The sequence below is a fragment of the Diabrotica virgifera genome, chromosome 2, assembly GCF_917563875.1.
Source record: "Diabrotica virgifera virgifera chromosome 2, PGI_DIABVI_V3a".
Lineage (NCBI taxonomy): Eukaryota > Metazoa > Arthropoda > Insecta > Coleoptera > Chrysomelidae > Diabrotica > Diabrotica virgifera.
The window spans coordinates 33,909,484-33,933,120 of record NC_065444.1 but is presented as its reverse complement, the minus strand read 5'-3'; the positions used below and the strand labels follow the sequence as shown (position 1 = coordinate 33,933,120).

Here is a 23,637-nt window from a genome sequence, read left to right as displayed (position 1 = left end):
AGGCTCCATAATCGTACTTAGCCACATACAAATATGTGGTGGATTTGACAAATATTCAAAATATCTCGATAAAAACTGACTTATCGAAAAAGTACTAAGAGGCAAAAAAGTTTTTAAAATATTGTGTTTAACTAATGTTACTACAATAATAATTAAATTGGAACGTACACAAAAGTTTGGGGGGGTTTAAAGGAACAAAACCCCCATAAAATTTTTATGGGTTGTCCAAATTTCACTATAATTTTTTCTTAAGATACTACTACCATAAGAATGCCACATGTCTATTTTTAATAAAAGATCTCTAATAGTTTTCGATATATTGGAAAAAATCGATTTTCACTTTGTAACTTCAAAGGGCTGTAACTTTTTTTATGTGCACATTTGTACTAAGGTAAGTTAGGTTCAATGGAACTATTTTTGGTCCCAGAATATGTGATTAAATTTATGACCTGTATTTTTGTTACACCCTGTATATTATGCTACATTTCTCGCATAATTCTTCAATATTGACGTGTGAGCGGCTTGTTTTTTGATGGCCAGTGTGGGATCACCAATTGATTCAGTCTTCCTGAATTTTGCAATTGCTATCTTCACTTCAAACTTTTATTATTTTCAAAATATTGTTCAACAATGAAAACACGTTGTTATCTCATGTAACGCTCGATTATTACTAACCCTAAGCTATCAGCTCTCAAAGTGATTTTGTTTTGATGTTATTAATAGTGCATAACAAAACAAATGGTCGAATTATTGTGAAAAAATAAGACAATGTTTGTAAGTTACTATTTTTATTGATAATAAGATACAATTTTACTTTAAAATAAGTTAATTTGACGTTTCTATTTAAACTTCAGAAATCGTTCTCATTTAGAAAGTGGACATCGAATTGTCAAATGTTAGTTTAAAGTAAAATTTTGGCTTATTTCAAATAAAAATAGTAAATCGCATGAAGTTGACACCAGAAAATAGCTTGAGAACAATATACTGTTGTGATCTTACTTTTGAAATCTAATGATGTTCTCAGATGTAATTTATCTTAATTAATTAATCAATAATTATCTCATTAATCAAACAGATCAAATACCAATATAGTGTCAATCTCAGGGCTAAATTATAATATCAATTACTTACTTTCGTGGCTTCAAAGTATTTCTCAGTGGATTCCTAATCGGGATAGATAAAAGAGAGTAAAATAATACACACATACGGATTTCAATTAGAAATTATAAAAATCGCTTATTTTATCTAAATGGCAATAACTGCTTAATATTTCTTATACCTTATCTTTCTATCTTTATTTAATACAGCAGTTACAAAAATGGGAATCTTATTTCTTTTTGTCTTCAAATTTATTTTATTTATAATGAACTATTATGATTTATCAGTAACAAATTGATTTAGATTTGATGAAATTTTTTTAATAGTGATTGTGTGGCTCAATTTTCAATGTGGTTTTTAATACACAAACCATACATTCATGTCATAACAAATTAGACTGACCTTTACTGATGATTTGACAATGTCTTCACACAAAACACGTTTCCTATTTGCTTGGGTTGAGATCCAAGGACTCGTCCCAGTCTTCCAGTAATGCCTCTGCTCCTTTGAAAACTAAGCCTCGTACAGCCCTCGTTCCTGCCTTTTCTTGATGCTGTGTTCTACCTTTTTCAAACACTTCAACAAAACCGGGATACTCTAGACTCAAGGAGTTATATACTATCTCGACTCGGTCTATCACTCGTTCCACGATATCTTACTTTTTATTTTTTTAAGACAAAACTAACCAACCCGGCGTTTCACTTTTTTGTACACTCTTCTCGAAAACTGGACTTCGCCTCTCTATCGCTCTAAAAACTCTGACTCTCATTGCTCATTCATTCTCCTGTTCCAAAATACCCCTTCCAGCATTCAAAAATCAACCAATCACAAGCAACTTTCAATTATCCGTATTTACCAACACAAACTTTCCTTTTTCTAAATATCTTAATGGATTTCAAGAAAAAATAATATTCCCCATTTCAATTTTACTTTCCACATTAACCCTCTTTACAAATTTAATAACCTATTATCTTATTTGCTAGAATATGAATTCTTCTTAGCCTTCTATCGTCCACGTTTGGACATAGGCCTCTCCCAACTCCTTCCATCGGTCTCTATCCTGAGCAACATATTTCCAATTCGTTCCGGCTACTCTTTTAACATCATCAACCCATCTCATCTGTGGTCTTCCTCTCGGTCGTTTACTTTGGTAAGGTCTCCAATGTTGTATCGTGGCATTCCAACGTTGGTCTTTTTGTCTAACAGTGTGGCCTGCAAAGCTCCATTTAAGTTTGGCAACTTTTGTTGTTATGTCCTCGACTTTTGTTTTTGATCTTACCCAGTCGCTCCTCTTTTTATCTGACAGTCGTATACCTAACATTGCTCTTTCCATAGCTCTTTCTGTTGTAGCTAGTTTATTCATATTTGCCTTGGTTAGGGTCCAGGTTTGACACCCATATGTCATGATAGGAAGGATGCACTGGTTGAACACTTTGGTCCTCAAATATTGATGTATTTTGCGGTTCTTAAGTATCCAACCAAGTTTTCCAAATCCTGCCCATGCTAGTCTTGCTCTCCTATTAATTTCCGCACTTTGGTTTTCTTTGTCAAGTTTCAGGATTTGGCCTAGGTAGATATATTCCTGGACTTTTTCTATCTCACTGCCATTTATAGTTATGCGTCTGGGGTCATCTGTGTTTGTCATTATTTTTGTTTTCTTCATGTTCATTTTTAGACCGACGTATTGGGAGCTGCCTGCGAGTCCCTCTATCATAATTTGCAGTTCCTCGAATGAGCTCGCTATAATCACAATGTCGTCAGCGAGTCTGAGGTGATTTAGCTTCTTGCCATTAACGTTAATGCCATAGGTTGACCAATTTGTCGTTTTGAAGACGTCTTCTAGTGCTAGGTTGAAAAGCTTTGGCGATATTACGTCTCCTTGTCTCACGCCTCTCTTAATAGGGATGGGATTTGTATTTTCGTCTAGTTGTACTATCATAGTTGCATTTTCATATATATTATGTATTAGTTGTCTATATCTCGAATCTATTCTACAATTATTAATAGCTTGTTCTATGGCCCACATCTCGATACTATCAAACGCCTTTTCATAGTCTACGAAGGCAAGAAATACGGGTAGTTGGTATTCATTTGCCTTCTCTATCAATGTTCTCATTGTCAGCAGATGGTCTGATGTACTATATCCTTTGCGGAAGCCAGCCTGTTCCACTGGTTGATAATTGTCCATTTTGTAGGTCAACCGGTTGTTAATAATTCTCATGAATAGTTTGTATACTTGACTGAGCAACGATATCGGTCTGTAATTCTGTAGGTCACATTTGTCCCCTTTTTGTGTAAAAGTATTACTAGACTTTCGTTCCAGTCTTTAGGGATCTTGCTATTATGGAGACATTTATTAAATAGCTCTGTTAGTATAGGGATTTTTACTGTCTTGAATATGAATTATCGGTGGTTATTCACACCTTTCCACGAACACTTTCTTTTTAAACATCACTCTAATTGTTTACTTAAGTCGTATTGTTCCTGGGGTTCGTAAACACTTCTCCGAAACACTTTCTTAAAAACTACGTATACATAATTTGTTTTATACAGGGTGTTCCAAATTTACATGCCCGCGGTCGAGAAAAACGAAAACCTTTATTTTTATTTGAATTTTAAATATAACTATAGACTTTTATTTCTTATGTCAAATAGGAATATAACAAAATAAAGACAAAGTTTTACAAAACCTTCTTTTTTGCTACCTAGGAAAAAAAACAAGTTACCTTTACTCGACTTCGACTTGGTCACATCCGCCATTCACATCCTTACCGAAACACAGGAGACAATCCACATATTGTAATTTTTTTACTCCAACATGCTGTTATATTGGTTCCCTTTTTCATGTTAGTATGAAGTTAATATTATAACCTTTGTATATATTTCCATTGTCAACATCTGTAATTCCCAGGGCCGGCGATAACGGGCCTGCAAGGGATGCACTGCAGGCGGGCGCCCCTGTTTGGGGGGCGCCAGAATGAGCTTGTTTCTGCTTGTGTTATGCAAAATACTTAAATAGAAAAATTATTTTTTTAAATGTGGTTTAAATTCGTCATAATACCCTAATCTGTGTTTGTTTATTTTTGCATATCACACATGTAAAATATACAAAAATATGCAATGCCGCATAGAAATGAATGATTTCTAGTAAAATAAACAAGATTCTGATATTGTTTTCTTGCCGCCTGTCTAATTTCGATCGAGGTTCAACAAGGACGAGAGTGTAGACGGCCACCTTGTCTAACCTAGCCTAACTTCGTTCTACTTCCGAAATCTGTCGGTCTGGCGTGTCCGAGTCGAAGGGATCTTTGTCGGTATCGCACCGCTTGAATGTGTTCCTCGCGAGGTAGAACAAGTGTGTAGAGAGGCACTTCGTATTTCGGTCAACTTTGGCGAAGTAACTTCGCCGAGAGTGTGGAGCCCGTTTAAAGCCTGCACTTCACTCTCGCCGAAGTCGATCGAGGTTCAACAAGTACGGGAGTGTAGACGGCCATCTTGTGTAACTTTGCCTGACTTCGTTCTACTTCCATTCTCTGTCGGTCTGGTCAAAGGGATCTATCGGTCTCGCACTTCGAACGAGTGTGTAGAGATGGTACTTCGGACTTCGGTCAACTTTGGCAAAGTAACTTCGCCGAGAATGTGAAGCCCGTTTAAAATAAACATTTTACAAAAAATCTAGTTTAGAGCTCTTTAGATTTGGTATTATTTCATGTGATTATAATACAGGATAGTTTGTCAGTTGTACTCTGCAGTTAAAGAATCTAGTGTTTTATTCAATTAATATAAAATTATATTTGTTAAGTCCTCAGTACTATTATTAAATTACGTTTTCACATTACTGCAAAAGCATAATCTTGAGGTTTTAAAGTTATTATTTTTATTTAGTTTTTCTTAAAAAAGTTGAAGTGAAGTTGTTTTGTCAGATGATGGGCCCAATAAAACTGTAACCGAACTTTATTTTCCGTAGATATTTGCGGATAGCGGGACACCGACTTTAATCGGTGCCTCGTTGCCCGGAACACACATTTTTAGAACACAAGTCCAAAATGAAGCCATTAATGGGGGAAAAGCTCTTCTATCTACCCCTAAAATCACGTGGTATAACCACATAAAGTAATACACAGGACGTCTCATTACCCAGGACATCCAAGGTAACGTTCAGTACAAAGCCTCCTCATTCGTTATGTACTGCGATGGGGAGGGGTGGTGGTATAGCTTGAGGGTCAGATAGATACTACTCCAGGTTATGGGCGGTCAGATAGGTACCACTCCAGGTTACGCAGTCTCACTTCACTGTTTCATTAGAACACACATAATGTCCGTGAGGCTGGGGTTGTATGAGTATCTGTGTGTATGTGTGTGTGGGGGGGGGGGGGAGGGGGCGCCAGTGCTAGTTTTGCAGGCGGGCACCTTATACCCTAGCGCCGGCACTGGTAATTCCTGTGGCGCGGACGACATTAAATGAATGTAGTGAAAAGAAAATTTTTGTACACTGCTTAAATTACCTTTTTTAATACAAATAATGTAATTTCCATCACTTATAATGTACATTTTATAACTGGACATAACTTACCTCAACATATTGTACTCGCTGTTTCGGTACTGCCTGAAATTGTGGTAGAGGTTTTGGAATTTTCACAACTATATCCGTTGGCTGTCTATGAACCTAACAAAAAAAAAAGAGAACTCTTTAGTATTACTCGTCTAGGTTTAACGCGCAGAAAATATTTTTGTTTGTCATCTCTCTGCATGCCTGCACTCTCTCCAGCGGCCCGTCAGTACCATTGCATTCACAGCACAAATGGTTTTTCCAAGTGTCATTTTTACTAATATTATTTTGGTTGGTACTTGGAACTCTTTTAGCGTTTCTATTATTTTTTGTCTATGTATTTAGCCCAGTCGGGATAGCATTTGGCCTTGCATTACGAGCTGCCCCAAAATTTTATTTTTGTAATCTTTAGGGAGGTTCAATGTTAGTATAAATTTAAAATTTCGACTGAATTTCACTGTTGTGTTAGCCGCCATCTTGATTTTAAACGAGAACCGTTTTTGCTCAATATCTCCGTCATTTTCAACTTTTCGACAAAAAGTGTAGAAACTGAAATTGTTTAAAATGCGATTTTCTATAATTTTCTTTAGTATATTTTTTTCGTGCGGTCGATATTTTCCGAGTTATGGGGGGAAATAGTGACAGCTAGAGCATGAAGATTGCATTATTTAATTATCTCGTTTATTATTAGTTTTACAACAAATATGTACATTCACAAAAATGAAGAGAATTAAATTTTGTATAATATTGATGTAGTTAATTTTTTTGCTAAAATCAATATTTAAGGTAGTACGTATGCGGTAAAAGTGTGAGCGTAAGACCTGATTGATTTTAAAGCAATGGTTTTTGTTCAATATCTCCGCCATTTTCAACTTTTCGACCAAAAGTGTAAGAACTGAAATTGTTGTAATTAAGATTTACTACAATTTTTCGAGAGAACCAGTGGCGGGTCTATAAGAGGGTGGGGGAATGGGAAATTTCCACCAACAGGGTCCAAAATTAAAAAAAAATGTTGAAATATTGAAATACAGTGAAACTTGAATAATTCGAATCTCAGGGGACCGTTAAAAAAAATTCAAATTATTAAAAAATTCAAACTAAAAAATAACTCTACAAAAACAAGGATTACCTACAAAAACATCTGCAAATGATAAATATCAGCAGTTGATCAGCAAAAAACAGTAGTTGGTCATTTTTATCGCTTGGAGATGTTTTTGTTCCTATTCTTGCCCGAGTTTTGTCAACCTAAAAAAATGGGCTAACAAAATTCTGCCAAAAATACCAATTAAAACATTTGCAAGCTATAAAAAAGACCGAGTTTATTTTTTCCAAAGAGTTCCTAAATTTTTCGCTGCTTTTTAGAATTTGGCTTCTCAGTAATGACAAAAGATTCTAAGATATTCAGAAAAGATAGCAGAAAAGTGCGAATTATCCAAAATATAATTCGAATTATTCACGACTTTTTACCATTACTTATATAGGAAATGCTAGGGACCAGAATAAAAATTCGAATTAAAGAACATTTCGAATTATGAAAGTTCGAATTAAGCAGGTTCCACTGTATATCAGCTGACATGAAACTTAAAATATCGACAGACAAATTCAACCAATAAAACCCGCTAGTTAATAAAATTAAGTGAAGGTAATGCATGTAAGTTATTATTTATGTCTTTTATATTAGTTTGGTTGATGTTTCATTGGAGGTTTCAAAAATTGTATAAAATATAAATTCTCTTTATTTTTGTTTATGTACAATTATGTCGTAAATTTAATAATAAATGCGACAATTCAATAATTATTTTCCCTCTCCGCTTCCACTATTTTCCCCCTTAACTCGGAGAATATTGATCGCATAAAAAACTATGTAAAATAAATTGTAGGAAATTGCATTTCCAACAATTTTATTTCCCACCATTTTTGTCGAAAAGTTGAAAATGGCGGAGATATTAAGCAACCACAGTTCTCATTTAAAATCAATATGGCGGGTTATGCCCTATAGGAACCTTTGTGTCGTAAATCTAATAATAAACGACATAATTCAATAACTATGCTCTAACTGTCAATATTTTCAGCCATAACTCGACAAATATCGACCGCACGAAAAATTGTAATAATAGAAATTATAGAAAATTACATTTTCATCAATTTTGGTTCATATACTATTTGTCGAAAAGTTGAAAATGGCGGAGATATGTATTGAGCAAAAGCGGTTCTAGTTTAAAGTCAAGATGGCGGCTAACGCAACGGCGCAATTCAGTCGAGGTTTTAAAATTACACTAATATTCACCCTCCCTAAAGATTAGCAAAATAAAATTTGGGGCAGCTCCTAATGCAAGGTTAGGCCTGTTATTCGTCTAACCCGACTGGACTAATTGTATCGTGAGCAGCATTGTAATCAATAAACAGTACTTGTGCTGGAATTTTGTATTCATAGCAATTGATCAGGATTTGTTTCAACATAAGAATTTGATCGGTTATTGATCTTCCCTTGCGAAATCCTCCCTGATGTTCTCCTAGACTCTTCTCCACATATTTATTATTCTAGTCCTTTTTAAATTAATATGGCGAGCTACTTGTATGTTACCTCTAACAAGGATATTCCTCTCTAGTTTGCGCATTCACTTCTATCTCCCTTTTTGTGAATCAGCATTAATGGACTTGTTCCAATCTTGGGGCGTTTCTGGGTGATAGAACTGAATGCTTTTTATACTTGATTTTATTGGTATTTTATAAGAACAGACACTAAGTGGGAGTAATAACTACAAGATAACTCAATATACTAGTTGTTTTACTCAGAAATATATCAAGTGCTGACCTACTTCAGTAAGGGCGACGTCCAGATGTATTTTTCTTTTTATGTTTTTCTGTTCAAGAGTCTCTTCAAGTTTGTGGTGAAGCTTATTGGCAAAAAGATATCGAAAAAGTTTTATTCTTCCCACGCTAATAATAATTGTTTTATTGTACGGCCTTAAATATATACACAACGGCAGAATTTCGCAGTATCCGAAGGATTAAGGGAGAAGGTAAAATTTCTGAATATTAAAATGTGACACAAGTTTTGATTATTTTATGGTAATGTAGCAAAACTTTTTTATTACGAGGTGCGTCAGAAAACAATAAAATTACTTTTGTTTCTATTCTTAAAAATTGACATACAATGTGACTTGAAGTCTTCTGTAGCAATATTTTTCCTTGTACCACTAGATTTAGAAAATTATACTTTTGCGGGTATCTCAAATGAGAAAATATGTAGGTTTTCAGGTTTTATTCATTTTTGCTATTTTTTTTCTTTATTATAATTTAAGCTCTTAAGTTATTTTATTCAAAAAATTGGTGAAATTTGTATTATTGTGAAAATTGGTGGTATTATAGTGAAAATTGTTCGCTGAAGAACCCTCTACAAAATTTCTATAATATTATTTTATTGTATAATGAACTAAAAAAAAGTTATAACTTCCAAAAGGAAACTTGTTAAAAAATTTTTACTTATTTTTGTTTATATCTTTTTTGTTGGTCACTTGACGATAAAAAGTAATAGAAACAAAATTGTAGAAAATTTAATTTGCTACATTTTATTTTTAATTAGATTAATAGGGTTGGTAGTTTACGAGATATTGCGCCAAACCCCTTTACACCCCTTTTCCAATATGGCGGTCGGGGGACAAGAGTGGCGACCCCAAAAACTTGAACTTAAGCTTCTATAGTATGGTATAACTAGACCCAAACCCAGACATCCAAAGTGAAAGTTATCCTCCAACACCAAATTGTTCTATATGGTCCACATAATGTTCAGAAAAAAGTTCTCTATGGTCTTACATCTGATCTGATTGAAATAAGAAAGGAAAGTAACGAAAGCTAACATATAAAAAAAACTCAATTGTTTAGAGACGAAGTGAAAATAAAATTTGTAAAATAAAAGAAAGTTTGTTTGCAATACAGAACATAATAAACAAAACAGGTATAAAATAAAAATACACAAATCAGAAATGAAACAAATACTTTTTACGAAATCACCAGGAGAGGAAAAGGACAATGAACTCCTAAAGTGCAGGAAACTAATCCAAAAATAATAGATCAAAACGGAATACCACAAGAGTGGAGATCCAGTATCCTAATGCCTCTCTTCTCTTCAAAAAGGGAGAAAAGGGAAAAAATAGAATCCGGGAAATTACAAATGAATTAATGTCAAGACAACAATAAAATTATGATTAATTATTTATATGGGAAATAAGCCACAATTAAAATGAAAAAAATAATTTTATGAACGTTTCGACGTCCAAATCGGGTGCCGTTGTCAAAATACAAAATATTACTAAAATAAACAAAAGTGTTGTTGCTAAGCAAAAAAATTCTTCTAATAATTTATTTAATCTCACTCATTTATAATGGCAATTCAGACATATATTATACATTTTAAAGAAGAAGACTTTAAAATGATATTGCCAATATTTATGAGTTGCGTTCCTGGGACGACTTACTGAAAGATAGTTCATTCGATTACATGAAATCAACCCCAACTCAAGAATATCCGTCATAAAAAATTATAGCATGTGATCTGTCTATAAAAAGACAACCAAATACAACGACAGTAAAATTCTCGCGTTAGAGACTTCATAGTAAATCACAGGGGAAAACCAGGAAAAACCCTGTGATACTATCCCGACATCGTAAGTATTTGGTCTTACATTAATTTACTCTCAAAAAATAATACCAAATTCTGACTTGTAACATGTTTAAATTATAAATAATATTAATAATACTAGATATATAAGTAATACTAAAATATAAAATATGTACTAGCTCGATATTATTGACTTACTAATCTTGGTATTTTCTTTCTATTGACTTCCTCTTTCAGTATGGGTAACCACATCCTACTGCATTCTAACACATAATACATTGGCAACTAGGACAAGACTAAATGTATCAGCTATAATGGAGTTATTGACATTATGTACCAATAATACCTATTTTCAACTAAACAGTGCACTCTATAAACAAAATTTTGGTCTAGCAATGGGCTCTTCTTTATCTCCATTATTGGCTAATATATTTATGGAGGATTTCGAAACTAATATTATTTCTAAACAAAATTTAAAACCCACAGTATGGTGGAGATATGTAGATGATGTGTTTTCAATATGGCCTCATAGATAAGAATTGTTGGATACGTTCCTGAATATTATAAACGATCAAGAAGAGACAATAAAATTTACAATGGAAACGGAATACAATAACAGCCTACCTTTCCTCGATGTTTTGATCTCAAAGAAGGATATTGGATATGAGACTCAAGTTTATAGAAAACCAACACACACCAACAGATATCTCAATTACAAGTCAAATCACAACATCAACGTTAAAAAGGGAATCATTAAATCCTTATATGATAGAGCCAAAATTACTTGTTCTAACGACAATTCCTTTTTAGCAGAAAAACAATTGTTAACATCTGTTTTATTAAAAAATGTTTATCCTTTATCGTTTATAAATTTATAAATAAGGAGTTGTCAAGATTGGATCGAATGGAACAGAACAACTTAGAACGGGATCCTACAACATTCACCAGAAATAATACGAGGAAAATATCAATACCATATATAAAAGGACTATCCGAGAAACTTAAAACAATAGGAAATAAATTCAACATTTCAACAACATTCAAAACAACAAACACATTGAGATCTATTCTATCTAAAACTAAACCTAACAATGATCAAGAAAGAACAAAGAATTGCATTTATAAAATACCTTGTGAATGCGAACAATTTTATTTAGGTGAGACATCAAGACCATTAGACGTTAGAATAAGTGAACATCAATCTTATATTAAAAATAGAGAATTTGAGAGATCTCAAATATGTCAACACGCATGGGATAATGAACATAGAGTTCAATGGAGAGATTCAAGTATAGTCCTGAAAGAATCAGATAGTAAAAAGAGAAAAATCAAAGAAGCGGCTCTAATTATGCTAAATAAAACCAATTATGTCGCAAATTCCTCGGTAGAATGCAGTAAGATGTGGTTACCCATACTGAAAGAGGAAGTCAATAGAAAGAAAATACCAAGATTAGTAAGTCAATAATATCGAGCTAGTACATATTTTATATTTTAGTATTACTTATATATCTAGTATTATTAATATTATTTATAATTTAAACATGTTACAAGTCAGAATTTGGTATTATTTTTTGAGAGTAAATTAATGTAAGACCAAATACTTACGATGTCGGGATAGTATCACAGGGTTTTCCTGGTTTTCCCTTGTGATTTACTATGAAGTCTCTAACGCGAGAATTTTACTGTCGTTGCATCTGGTTGTCTTTTTAAAGACAGATCACATGCTATAATTTTTTATGACGGATATTCTTGAGTTGGGGGATGTAATCGAATGAACTATCTTTCAGTAAGTCGTCCCAGGAACGCAACTCATAAATATTGGCAATATCATTTTAAATTCTTCTACTTTAAAATGTATAATATATGTCTGAATTGCCAATATAAATGAGTGAGATTAAATAAATTATTAGAAGAATTTTTTTGCTTAGCAACAACACTTTTGTTTATTTTAATAATATTTTGTATTTTGACAACGGCACCCGATTTGGGCGTCCAAACGTTAATAAAATTATTTTTTTCATTTTAATTGTGGCTTATTTCCCATATAAATAATTAATCATAAAAATGCCACAAGGAAATAACTTCAGAAAAACAATAAAATTAGCAACTCAAACTGATAACAAATAAAATTAATGACAACGAACGAAATTATAACACTAGCAGAAGAACAATAAGATTCTACGTCAGGAATATAATGCACCGACGCTATATTTATAATCATGCAAGAGAAATCATTAGAATACAAGAAACCGGCATATTTATGTTTCTTGAACTTTATAAAAGGCATTTGACAGGGTAAAATTAAAGGAAATTATAACTTATTGTATGCAAGAAAGATAGGTACTCATACTCCGTGGCGTTAAAACCCTTCGTAGGTTTCAGCCAACTCGACAACATGCATCCATTCTTCTCTGTCTTGAGCAATATTCATCTAGTTCTCCACTCCCATAGCTTTCAGATCTCCCGCTATATTATCTGGCCACCGGAGTCGAGGGCGTCGGCGTGGTCTTCTTCCAGTTGGGACTTCCTCTCATACCAGCCTTACTGCCTGTTATTATTGCCTTACTAGCCAATGGGCAGGGCATCTCAAAAGACATTCTGACTAAAGAACAGTAAGGGTGACTGGCTGATAAATATACCTCTAGCAATAATCAAATATTTACCATAACAACACAATAGAAGTAAAAGAAGAACTAACTGACCCAATTGAAGCTGGAAATAGGATAAGATAGGGGGATTACCTGAATCCTCCATTGTTTAACCTGATCATAGAGGAAATTCTATAAAAAAAATAAGATTTAAAAAGCAACTTAAAATAATCTGCTATGCAGACGACACAATTCTAATCTCTCAAAGTGAAGATGATTCACAACGTATGCTGCGCCAATTTTATATAACCGCTTGAAAATACGGAAACTACGGAACTACGGAAAGCTCGAAACGGAACTGGAAGATCAAGTGTATATACAATTTTGTATTATGTATATACTTCCATTTTTTATAGTGTCTTTCCTGTTTGTTGGCATCCATGGTGATGTGATGTTTTCTTAGTGTATAACTTTTTAGAAAATAAAAAATAAACGGTCTGGTAAGTTGAAAATAGTCCAAACTAATCTAAAAAGTATTACCTCAGCTTAGAATCCTTCTTTGGGATCAGCCGTATATGAAAGAGTTCGAATGAATCCATCGGAGTCGACTACTGAATAACTTCCTCTAATTTTGTTTCCTTCTCTTTGTTCCTTTCTATTCTGATAGTTGGTGTGCAACTCATCTTTCACATCGCACCCAAATTGGTAGAACAGATGAAAGCAATATTTTTAGGATCTACTGAACACTCAAAACGTTGTAGACAGCAAACAAGAAGAACCAGAAGAGGCAGCGCAGAAAGACCAAAATCCAGGAGAAATAGATATAACAGAAATAATAGAAATTATACACAAAAACTTAAGGGGATGGGTACGTATTTTCGGCTGCAATCCTGAGAAAACTACTCAGTATTTTTGAAAAATTTAAAAGCAGAATGAAAGATTACGTTTTTGCCGAGGGCCGAAAGTCCCTGAAAACTTCTATAATGTTTATTTTAATAAGTTACATGGGTGAAAAACTAAGAGAAAATGTAGTGTGATTTTTAATTTCAAATATCTTATTCAAAAGAAACTTTTTATTCATTCTAAGGAACTTTCAGCCCTCGGTAATAAAGTAATCTTTCATTTTGGGTTTAAATTTTTCAAAAATATTTATTAGTTTTCTCAGGATTCGAAAAAAATAATTACATTTAAAATACATTGAAAACTCTGACAGGCGTCAAAATGTTCCTTTCCTCTTAAGAAGGGTAAAGCGGCTTTATTTGATAAAATCACAGTGGAAATTCTAAAAAATATGGTTGACAAGGGATTGAATTGACGTTTGTATTATGCCATGAAGTGAAAGTAAAATGCCAAAAGATAGGGTGGAGGGGGTTATTCTAACTATTTTCAAAAAGGGAGATGGGCGCGAATGCAGTAAATACAGTGGACACAGGTATAATAATACTGAGCATCTCATCTAAAGCATACCAGAGAATATGAGAGAAACGTCTTTTACAAGACGTTGATTCTAAAATGGAACAATCGCAGAGTAGATTCAGGAAAGGCAGAAGCATCAGACCCCATTTTTCTTATCAAAAAATTAATAAAGAACGCAGTTAACTCAAGAATTGAGTTATGCCAAGCCCTTATTGACGTAGAAAAAGCATTTGATAATACTCCAAGGAAGGTGATAGGTATGTGTTTAAAAAATAAAGTTGTGAATATCAAACTCAGTGAAGCCATTATGAGTGTATGCAGACATACAAGGAACAGGGTCAGAATCGATAATATGGAATCCAAAGACTTCATAGTAAATGAGAATCTACGTCAAAGGGGAATCCATGGTTCTATACTATTTAACATCGTCTTGGATGACATAATTAAAGAAATCTGAGCAGAAACACTGATATTATATGCCGGATATAAAACTGCCGGACAGAGCAAAGAAATGAAGTTTCTTAAAAGCATAATGGGCATAACCAGGTTAGACAGGATAAGAAATGAGGCAGTTTGAGAATATCCAACCAATTATTACGAAAATTGAAGAGGCCCAACTGAGATGGTATAGAGACATGGTTAAATGAATCAACAAGGACTAGCTAAAAGAATCCACCAAAAGGAGGAAGGCAGAAGATCATAAGGAAGATCCCCAACAAGGGATCGGTAAGTGTCGACCAAATTAGAGGAATATACAAAAGACCTAATTATGAGGTTGGTAACATAAATGACCAGAGAGAGAGAGAGAGAAAGAGAGAGAGAGAGAAAGAGAGAGAGAGAGAGGGAGAGAGAGAGAGAGAAAGAGAGAGAGAGAGAGAAAGAGAGAGAGAGAGAGTATACTGCTAAAAATTGCATTTTTAACACGGTTGTAGAAAAAAAATTTAATTACCAACAATTCTGTTTAATGTACCGGGTGTCCCAATAAGAATGGCTCTCGGCCATATCTCAGGAACCGTTTATACTACAGCTTTGGGAAAAAAATTTTTATAACAAAAGTTGCCCCGGGAAAAGCCTGGAAATTATTTTCATAATTGTAAGTCCACCGCTAGAGGGCGTAATTGGATATCAAAAATTAAACAATCGAAATTTTACCAAATTTGCCTAATGAAAGGGCACTGGAAATCCAATCATCGTATTCTTCATACAATTCTACGCATATTTTATTTCACAAGTTTAAGTCTACCTGTGCAAATAAGAGGTGGGGGTGAGTGGGAACCTTGTTATGAAAAAATCGCTGTAACTCCGGTTCTACTTAATCGATTTTTGCAAGCTTGGTCTTGTTTAAAAGAGCTCTTTTTCGTTAATGTAATAGTTATAATTTGGAAACAGCCTATTACGTAATATGCCGGCTAGGAGGCGGTATTTATTTTCTTTTTTGAAATCTAGTTTTCTTTGGAAAATATTAAATACAAGTATGTATTTTTTTTCCTGTGTTACAAAATTAGACCAAATTAGCAACAGAATACCGAAAACCACATGTCTATACCTTTTTTCTATCTCAAGATATCTTAAGAAACGTGTAAATTTTAAACAACTGTTGCTGTCATATAAGTGGAAATATATAGAAGCACGTAGTGTGCTATGGAAAAAAACAAAGGAACATTGTCCAGATGTCACCTTATATAATGAATCAAAACAACAATAACACAAATAACACTATAAAATTTAACAAAAAAAAAAAGAGTGTGTTTACTTTGCACCCGAGTAAGAACTTATACTTCTATTATTATGATTTTAACGAAATAAATCTATTTTAAACAGTTTAATTTTATTTTTATTTAAATATTACACTAATTTTAATACTTAAAATAATACCAAAAAAATAGCGTTAATATGTAAATTTTTATGAATTGTTGCCTCTGCGCGTTTGCTTTTCTCTCGATGAATCGTAGAAAATGTAAAAACGTCAGATTTTTTACACAAATTTTTAATTTTTATTTCATTATATTTTAATACCAATTATCCTATTCCCAACTAAGGTAAATACATAACTGTTATTGTCACCGGTAAATTAAGTTAGGAAGTCAAAGTGGAAACAAGTAGTGTGCTATGGAAAAAAATAGAACTATTAGAAGTATTAACTTCAAAAAGTCATCATGTGTCAAATTATGTGTCAAATCAGTAAAACATAAAAATTTGTTCATTGATGGTTTGCTGCGGTTTGTTTCTATTAAATTTTATATAAAATTTATACAGAGTGAAATTCAAGATGATTCTTACAAACTAAGAAGCATTTCACATGATAACCACATTCTTTGAATGCATAAGAAATGCAACTGTTGCGGCTAGAATATATGCAATGAAATATCCCCAAAGACGTCACCCCAGTAGTAGAGTTTTTCATATTTTGTTTTGATTTAATATATACGGTGACACCTGGAAAATGTTTCTTTGTTTTTTTCCATAGCACACTACTTGCTTCTATATATTTACACTTATATGACAGCAACAGTTATGTTTAAAATTTACACGTTTCTTAATATATCTCGAGATACAAAAAAGGTATCGACGTGCAGTTTTCGGTATTCTTTTGTTAATTTGGTATAATTTTGTAACACAGGAAAAAAAAGTACATACTTGTATTTAATATTTTCCAAAGAAAACTAGATTTCTAAAAAGAAAAAAAAAATAGCGCCTCCCAGCCGGCATATTACGTAATAGACTGTTTCCAAATTATAACTATTGCATTGACGAAAAAGAGCTGTTTTCAACAAGACCAAGTTTGCAAAAATCGATTAAGTAGAACCGGACTTACAGCGATTTTTCATAACAAGGTTCCCACTCACTCCCACCTCTTATTTGCACAGGTAGACTTAAACTTGTTAAATAAAATATGCGCAGAATTTTATGAAGAATACGATAATCGTATTTCCAGTGCCCTTTCATTAGGCAAATTTGGTAAAATTTCGATTTTTTAATTTTTGATATTCAATTACGCCCTCTAGCGGTAGACTTACAATTATGAAAATAATTTCCAGGCTTTTCTCGAGGCAGCTCTTATAATTTTTTTTCCCAAAGCTGTACTATAAACGGTTCCTGAGATATGGCCGAGTGCCATTCTTATTGGGACACCCGGTACATAGTCAGATTTTCTGTTTTTTTGTATCCATAGTGATGTTTTCTTAGTGTATAACTTTTTAGAAAATGAAAAATAAACGGTCTTGTAAGTTGAAAATAGGTTAATAGGCGTATGATATCTAAAATTTCGTTTGCATCTTTAGAAAATTCTCATCGTAGCTTAGAGCAACCAAACTAATCTAAAAAGTATTACCTCAGCTTTGAATCCTTCTTTGGGATCAGCCGTGTATGAAACAGTTCGAATGAATCCATCGGAGTCGACTACTGAATAACTTCCTGTAATTTTGTTTCCTTCTCTTTGTTCCTTTCTATTCTGATAGTTGGTGTTCAACTCATCCTTCACATCGAACCCGAATTGGTAGGAGGGATTGGGCTGAAACACAAAAGTTAAAAGGGGGTTAGAGCGGAATACTGACAAAAGACTGTAATTTGCGGCATATGATTTTCTCTTTTCTTTGTATTGTTATTTTATACACTTCGAAAACAACGGTTTTTGTTCTTTGAAGAAAATAATTATGACGAAAGGCTTATTACAATTACCATTGTCTCTTAGGATTCGTCGTTCAAGCATTTCAATCATTATAAATGTTTCAAAAACACGATGCTGAAAAAAATTCTGTTTTATGCAAATTTTATTCCACAGAAAACATTTTAATGAAATTGGTGCATTATCTACATTTTATTCTACATGGTTTTTTATTTTAGTCGTTTCGTTAATCGGGGTATATTGTGATGTTATTTTGTTTAAAATTCTTATTGTATTTTCATTTTATACAAAAAAAACTTGCTGTGTAATTATACATATTATGTGGTTCTTGAACTCCTAAGTGGAGCATAGAGCTTCAGTAAAAATGCGCCATCGAGTTCTATTTTGCGCTACGGCCTTCACCTCATTCAAAGTCTTTCCTTGACCTCTTCTCTCATCAATGATGGATCTTCTTTAAGTTTGCGACCTCTGTTTATTTTTCCTTGAGGGCTCCACTCTAGGGTACTTTTGGAAATACTGGAGCTATTTTTGTGACCGATTTAACCCTACTTTTTGGACTTCATTTAATTTTTTATCCTCTTTTATTTGGTCCGGTGTAGCAGACCTGCAGTTTGTCTAAAAATGTTATTTTCACTTTCCAAGTTTCACATCCGTAGTATAGAACACACATCACATTTGACTGGAATCAGCGGATCCTTGTCTTTGAAGTAAACTGACCAGAATTCCAAACAGGGTTAAGCATGCTGGATTCTTGTTCAGTTTTTCGTATCCTCAAGAATATCATCTTCTCTACCTCCGCTTTCTGTTATGATACTTTAAGATATGTAAAATTGTCCACATTTTCAATAAGCATGTTGCTAATAGTAAATAGTGTGTTGTTTCTTGCATTAATTCTCATAGATTTGGTTTTATTATTGATTTTCAAACCTACTTTATTGGCTTCAGTGGAAAGTGTTTCCAATTGGTCAGCCACATCTTGGAACTTTTGTCCTAATAGGCCGATAACGCTGGCGTATTCTAGATCAATTAGGCGTGTGGTTAACGTCCATTGTACTCCTCTTGTGTCAAAAGGAACGAAGAGAGTACGCATTCCTGTCTGACTTCAGTAAGTAACTTAAATTCGTCACTGTTGATCCCATTGTGTGTCACGCTGCATTTCGCCTCAGTGTACTGTGATTTTATAATGAAAATTTTTTTGAGGGATATTTTTTAGGGATATTTTCATATAGGTAGTAAATTTAGATAAGCTGTCAAAGATACGCTAGAAATCGAAAAAAAAATGTATAATGGTGTGTTCCATTCAACCGATTGATTCATTATTAGCCTCATAGTATTGATATGGTCTATGCAGGAGGAACAAGCGGGGTTTGTAAAGGGTAAATGTACAAGGGAACACATCCTGAACCTGAGACAACTTATTGAAAAGTCTAGAGAATTTCAAGTACCTATGATTATATGCTTCGTTGACTACCAAAAGGCATTTGATTGTGCAAGCTGGATAAATCTGTGGTCAATTTTAATAGAAATGGGCGCACAAATGCACCTGGTGACACTTATTAAAAATCTGTACCAGTCCAATATAGCGACAGTACTACTAGATCATAAGTTCTCAAACCAATTCAAGACCGAGAGAGGTATTAGATAAGGATGCGTGTTGTCACCTGACTTATTTAACATTTATGGTGAACATGTCATGAGGATGGTTTTAGAAGGATGGGCCGGTGGAATAACAGTAGCTGGTAGGAAAATCTCCAATTTAAGGTTTGCTGATGACACTACACTTATAGCAGCAAATGAGCAAGAAATGTTTGATTTTCTGCGAAGAGTTGAGTACGAAAGCAGTAAAGTTGGTCTGAAAATCAATAAAGGCAAGACAAAAATAATGGTGGTCGACAGATTCAACACTATTCAACTGACTATCATGTTACAGGAATAAAAGATAGTAAACACCTTTATCTATCTCGGGTCTAGTATAATTGACGATGGTAACTGTGAAGCAAAAGTTCGGAGACGTATTGGTATGGCAAAAAATGCGATGAGTCGCCTAACTAAAGTTTGGAAAGAGAGATCTATCTCTCAAAATATCAAGATGAGACTGGAGAATTCCCTTGTGTTCTCAATATTTCTATACGGAGACTTGGACTCTTTCGCATGCGAGCGCCATAAAACTGATGACTTTGAGATATGGTGTTGGAGAAGAATGCTGCGCAGTCTGACCAAATAAAGCATTCAGCTGGAAACTCATCCTGCGGAGCTCTTAGAGCAGCTGAAGATAGAGACCAATGGAGAAACATTGTTAGGAATATTGGAAGAAATCACGATCCTTAGTAATGGGAAAACGACAAAAGAGAGAGCTGCAGGACGATTCTGGCCTAAAGCCTGCTTGATTAGCTCGAAATTCCACATTGTTGGTTAACCTTTTCAATACGATGGTCGTGAAAATTTTATTTATGGCGGTAAGCAAGTTTATTCTTCTCAAATTTTAGTACAGTGTGAGTTTTTCCTTTTTCGGAAGCTTGATAATGATGTCTTTTTTCGATTCCGCTGGAATGAGGGAAACCGGGAATGAATGCGGGAATAAATGCGGTTAATCCAATACCTCTCAGATTATGGAGTACAAACTTTCAACAGTTAGATGCGGATCAGTTTTTTTGTATTCCAGCAGCAATATTGTCGATTCTTGGGGACTTGCTTAGAGATTTGATAGCTATCTCCTTTTTAAATGGGGCCTGGTAAGATATAGACAAATCTATATTCTACGGGGTTTTGACATTTTATCTTCGTTATACCTGGCAATACCTAGTATCTCTTGAAAATGCTCTTTCGATCTCGTCACTTGGTCATCTTTTGTATTAAGAAATTCACCTGTCTTGGATCTTTCAATATTCGAACAGTTAGCCCCATTTTTTATTAGTCATCTAGTAATTTGGTATAGCTCTTTAGTTCTGTTGATTTGTGCAACTATTTCTCCTTGTTTTGACAGTTCTTCAGCCCACCTTCTCTTCTCGAATTCTCTTTAATTACTTTATTTATTGTTTTATATTCTTGTTATCTATTATCCGATGAAGGTATCTATCTGCTGGTCGTGGAGGATGGTTCTGGCCTTTAGGAAGATAAAAAGTTTAAAAGGATATAAAATCGTATTTCAAATAAAAGTGTAAATTAAATATCTAAAAATGTCAACAGTCTCCAAGATAACAAATAAACTATATAATACTTACATCATAATCCTCTTCTTCTCTCTGTTTAATTTGCTGGGGTCTTTGTTTTGCAGGAACTTGTTTTGTTATGTATCTCACTTGTGGTTTTTCCACTACGTATTGCTGAGGCTGTGTCTGATATTGCTCGGTTTGATATTGTTGTGGTTCACTGACATACTTTTTTTGTTGGGCCACTTGAAAGGCCTGTCTAGCTTGTGAAGCTAGGAGAGGTTGAAAGTCGTACTGTAGTTGGTCAGGACTCTGAACCTAATTACGGGTACAATAATAATCGTTAATAGTTAGATATACACTTGAACCTATCAACGGTAAAGAATTAATTAAAAACATCTACAATCTACAAAAAGAAAGAAAAAACACTAGAAGTCAACACCACCTTGCAATATTACATGCTTCTTCTTCTTTTTGTGTAGACATGACTCTCTCTCTCTCTATTTTTAATGTGCTTTCACTAAGTTGTCGTTCCATTGTTTTCATGGTCTTCCCACTGATGTTGAGCTTTTCGAGTGGTTTAGTACCAGACTTGCCTAAGCAACACAATGTTATATTTTTGTTCTCTGTTGTATAAGTGTTTTCCACCTTACATCTCCGTCGTATATCTGTATTTTACAGTAGCTCTGTCCCATAGTGTTACACCATGGATATTTCGAACGGTTCTCATCTCTGCTGTTTCAAGAATTCTTTTTGTTCTCTCTATGCCAGGTCATGTAAATTGTACCTTTCATTTCTCTTCCGATATTTTTATTTCTCCATATTTTTTCGTTCAAGCACCCTGCGGCTCTGTTTGTTTTATTAGATTCAGTTTGCTAATAGATAGTTAAACTCAATCGCTTGTTCTATTATCTAAAGCTCTTATTTAAATCTTATTGGATTTGGTGTTATAACCATGCAGTTTGTCTTTTCTGATGAAATTAACATGTTAAAATTGTAAATCGTTACCACTTTGAGAGATTAGTAATGCATCTTCTGCATTGTAGATTATTTTTAGTTGTTAATTTTTTAATTTGGTATCTATTTTTAGTTCTTACTTGCTTATTGTTTCATCCAAGATCAGGTTGAACAATATAAGACTCATGGATAGAGCTTCCATTGCCAGCTTCTTATTCCATTGCCAGCTTCAATTGGATCAGTTAGTTTGTCTTCTACTTTTACTTTTATTGTTTCGTGCTGGTAGATATTTACGATCGTTTTAATTATTACTATTATACACGTACCTCTCTTGATAAAGTCTTTTTTTGGCTTTTTTTTAATAAATAACATCCTAGACTTTTAAAGAGGGGTATTAGGAAGCTTGATCTCCATTCTGGTGGTATTCTGTTTTATTTTATTATTTTTTTGATTCGTTTTAATAGTAGTCAGATCTTGTCCTTGATACTTTGGAAATTCATTTGATATGATGTCCTCTCCAAGTGATTTTCTATTTTCTTTAATTTCCTTATGCTTCCATTACCTCTCCCTCCTTGATTTTTGTTAGTTCGTTTGTCGTCACAATAATATTACAGGCAAAAATATATTTTATTGCATTTTAAAAAGTAGTGCCGATGGCGGACAGTTCATCTCAGGATTGGGATCTTCAAAATAAAAAAATCGTACGGCATTTGAAAAAGGAAATTTTCTTACGTGACAATTTACCACAATTTGACCAAAAAATGCAAAATAAATATGTTTTACTAATGAAAAACTGAAGAAAAAAGGGCGATTTTTTTAACAAAAATTCTTCAAATTTCAGTAAATTTTTTTTGCGGAATTTTCCACTAACGATGATAAATTGTCAAGTAAGAAACCTCCTTTTTCAAATGCCGTATGTTTTTTTTGTTTCGAGGCCTCGACTTTTGCACCCTCTACAATATTAGTGTACGTGCATAATAAATGAAAAAATATATATGTTTTTGTACTCTTTAAGAGTTGTATATTAATATGAAAAAGTTTTATGGTCGTTTTTAATAAAGGTTCTGAGAAAGAAATTCTGGAAAAAAATTCTTAATTTTGGTCTTCTAAAATGTACTAGTACCTTAAGTATAATTTTTATGCTGCTGTTTACCGTGTTTCATAAAGTTTATATAAACTGACCAGTCTATCTTGTTTATTTTATTTTAATTTACAAATCGCCTTTAAGCGTTATTGAAATTTATTTAATAAACTCTAAATAAACAAAGGTAGTTAATATAAACCTAAATACAGGAATATATTGTTTTTGCTACCACATATTATTTGCACACGATTATCGATAAACTATTCTCTTTATATAACAATGAAACTAAAACTAAGGCAAATTATTAATTAGTAAAATAAATAAAATTTTCATAAAAATAAAGAATCTGTTTAATAACCGTTATAGTAGGCAGGGGCGGTTTCTCCATTGGTTTACTTGTGCAGTGAACACCCAATAAAAGTTCATTAAAATACAGCTTTTTAAATCTCATAAATATTACAATATTATTAAAAATTTTTTTTAATCTTATAGAATCATTAAAATATACCTTTATTTATTAATCATATTTACTTGCTCTACGCCGCTGGAT

At 33.4% G+C, this 23,637-nt stretch overlaps 1 protein-coding gene across 1 annotated transcript in view; it reads right to left on the bottom strand.

Annotated features, from left to right (window-relative positions):
• LOC114335504 (bromodomain-containing protein DDB_G0280777-like) overlaps positions 1-23,637 on the bottom strand; it is a 44,102-nt gene that overhangs the window by 13,767 nt on the left and 6,698 nt on the right. The window contains exons 2-4 of the mRNA XM_028285751.2: positions 21,119-21,364; positions 17,604-17,783; positions 5,672-5,764 (exon numbers count right to left, since the gene is read on the bottom strand). Coding sequence (XP_028141552.1) covers positions 5,672-5,764; positions 17,604-17,783; positions 21,119-21,364 — 519 coding nt within the window. The remainder of the gene's footprint in view (positions 1-5,671; positions 5,765-17,603; positions 17,784-21,118; positions 21,365-23,637) is intronic.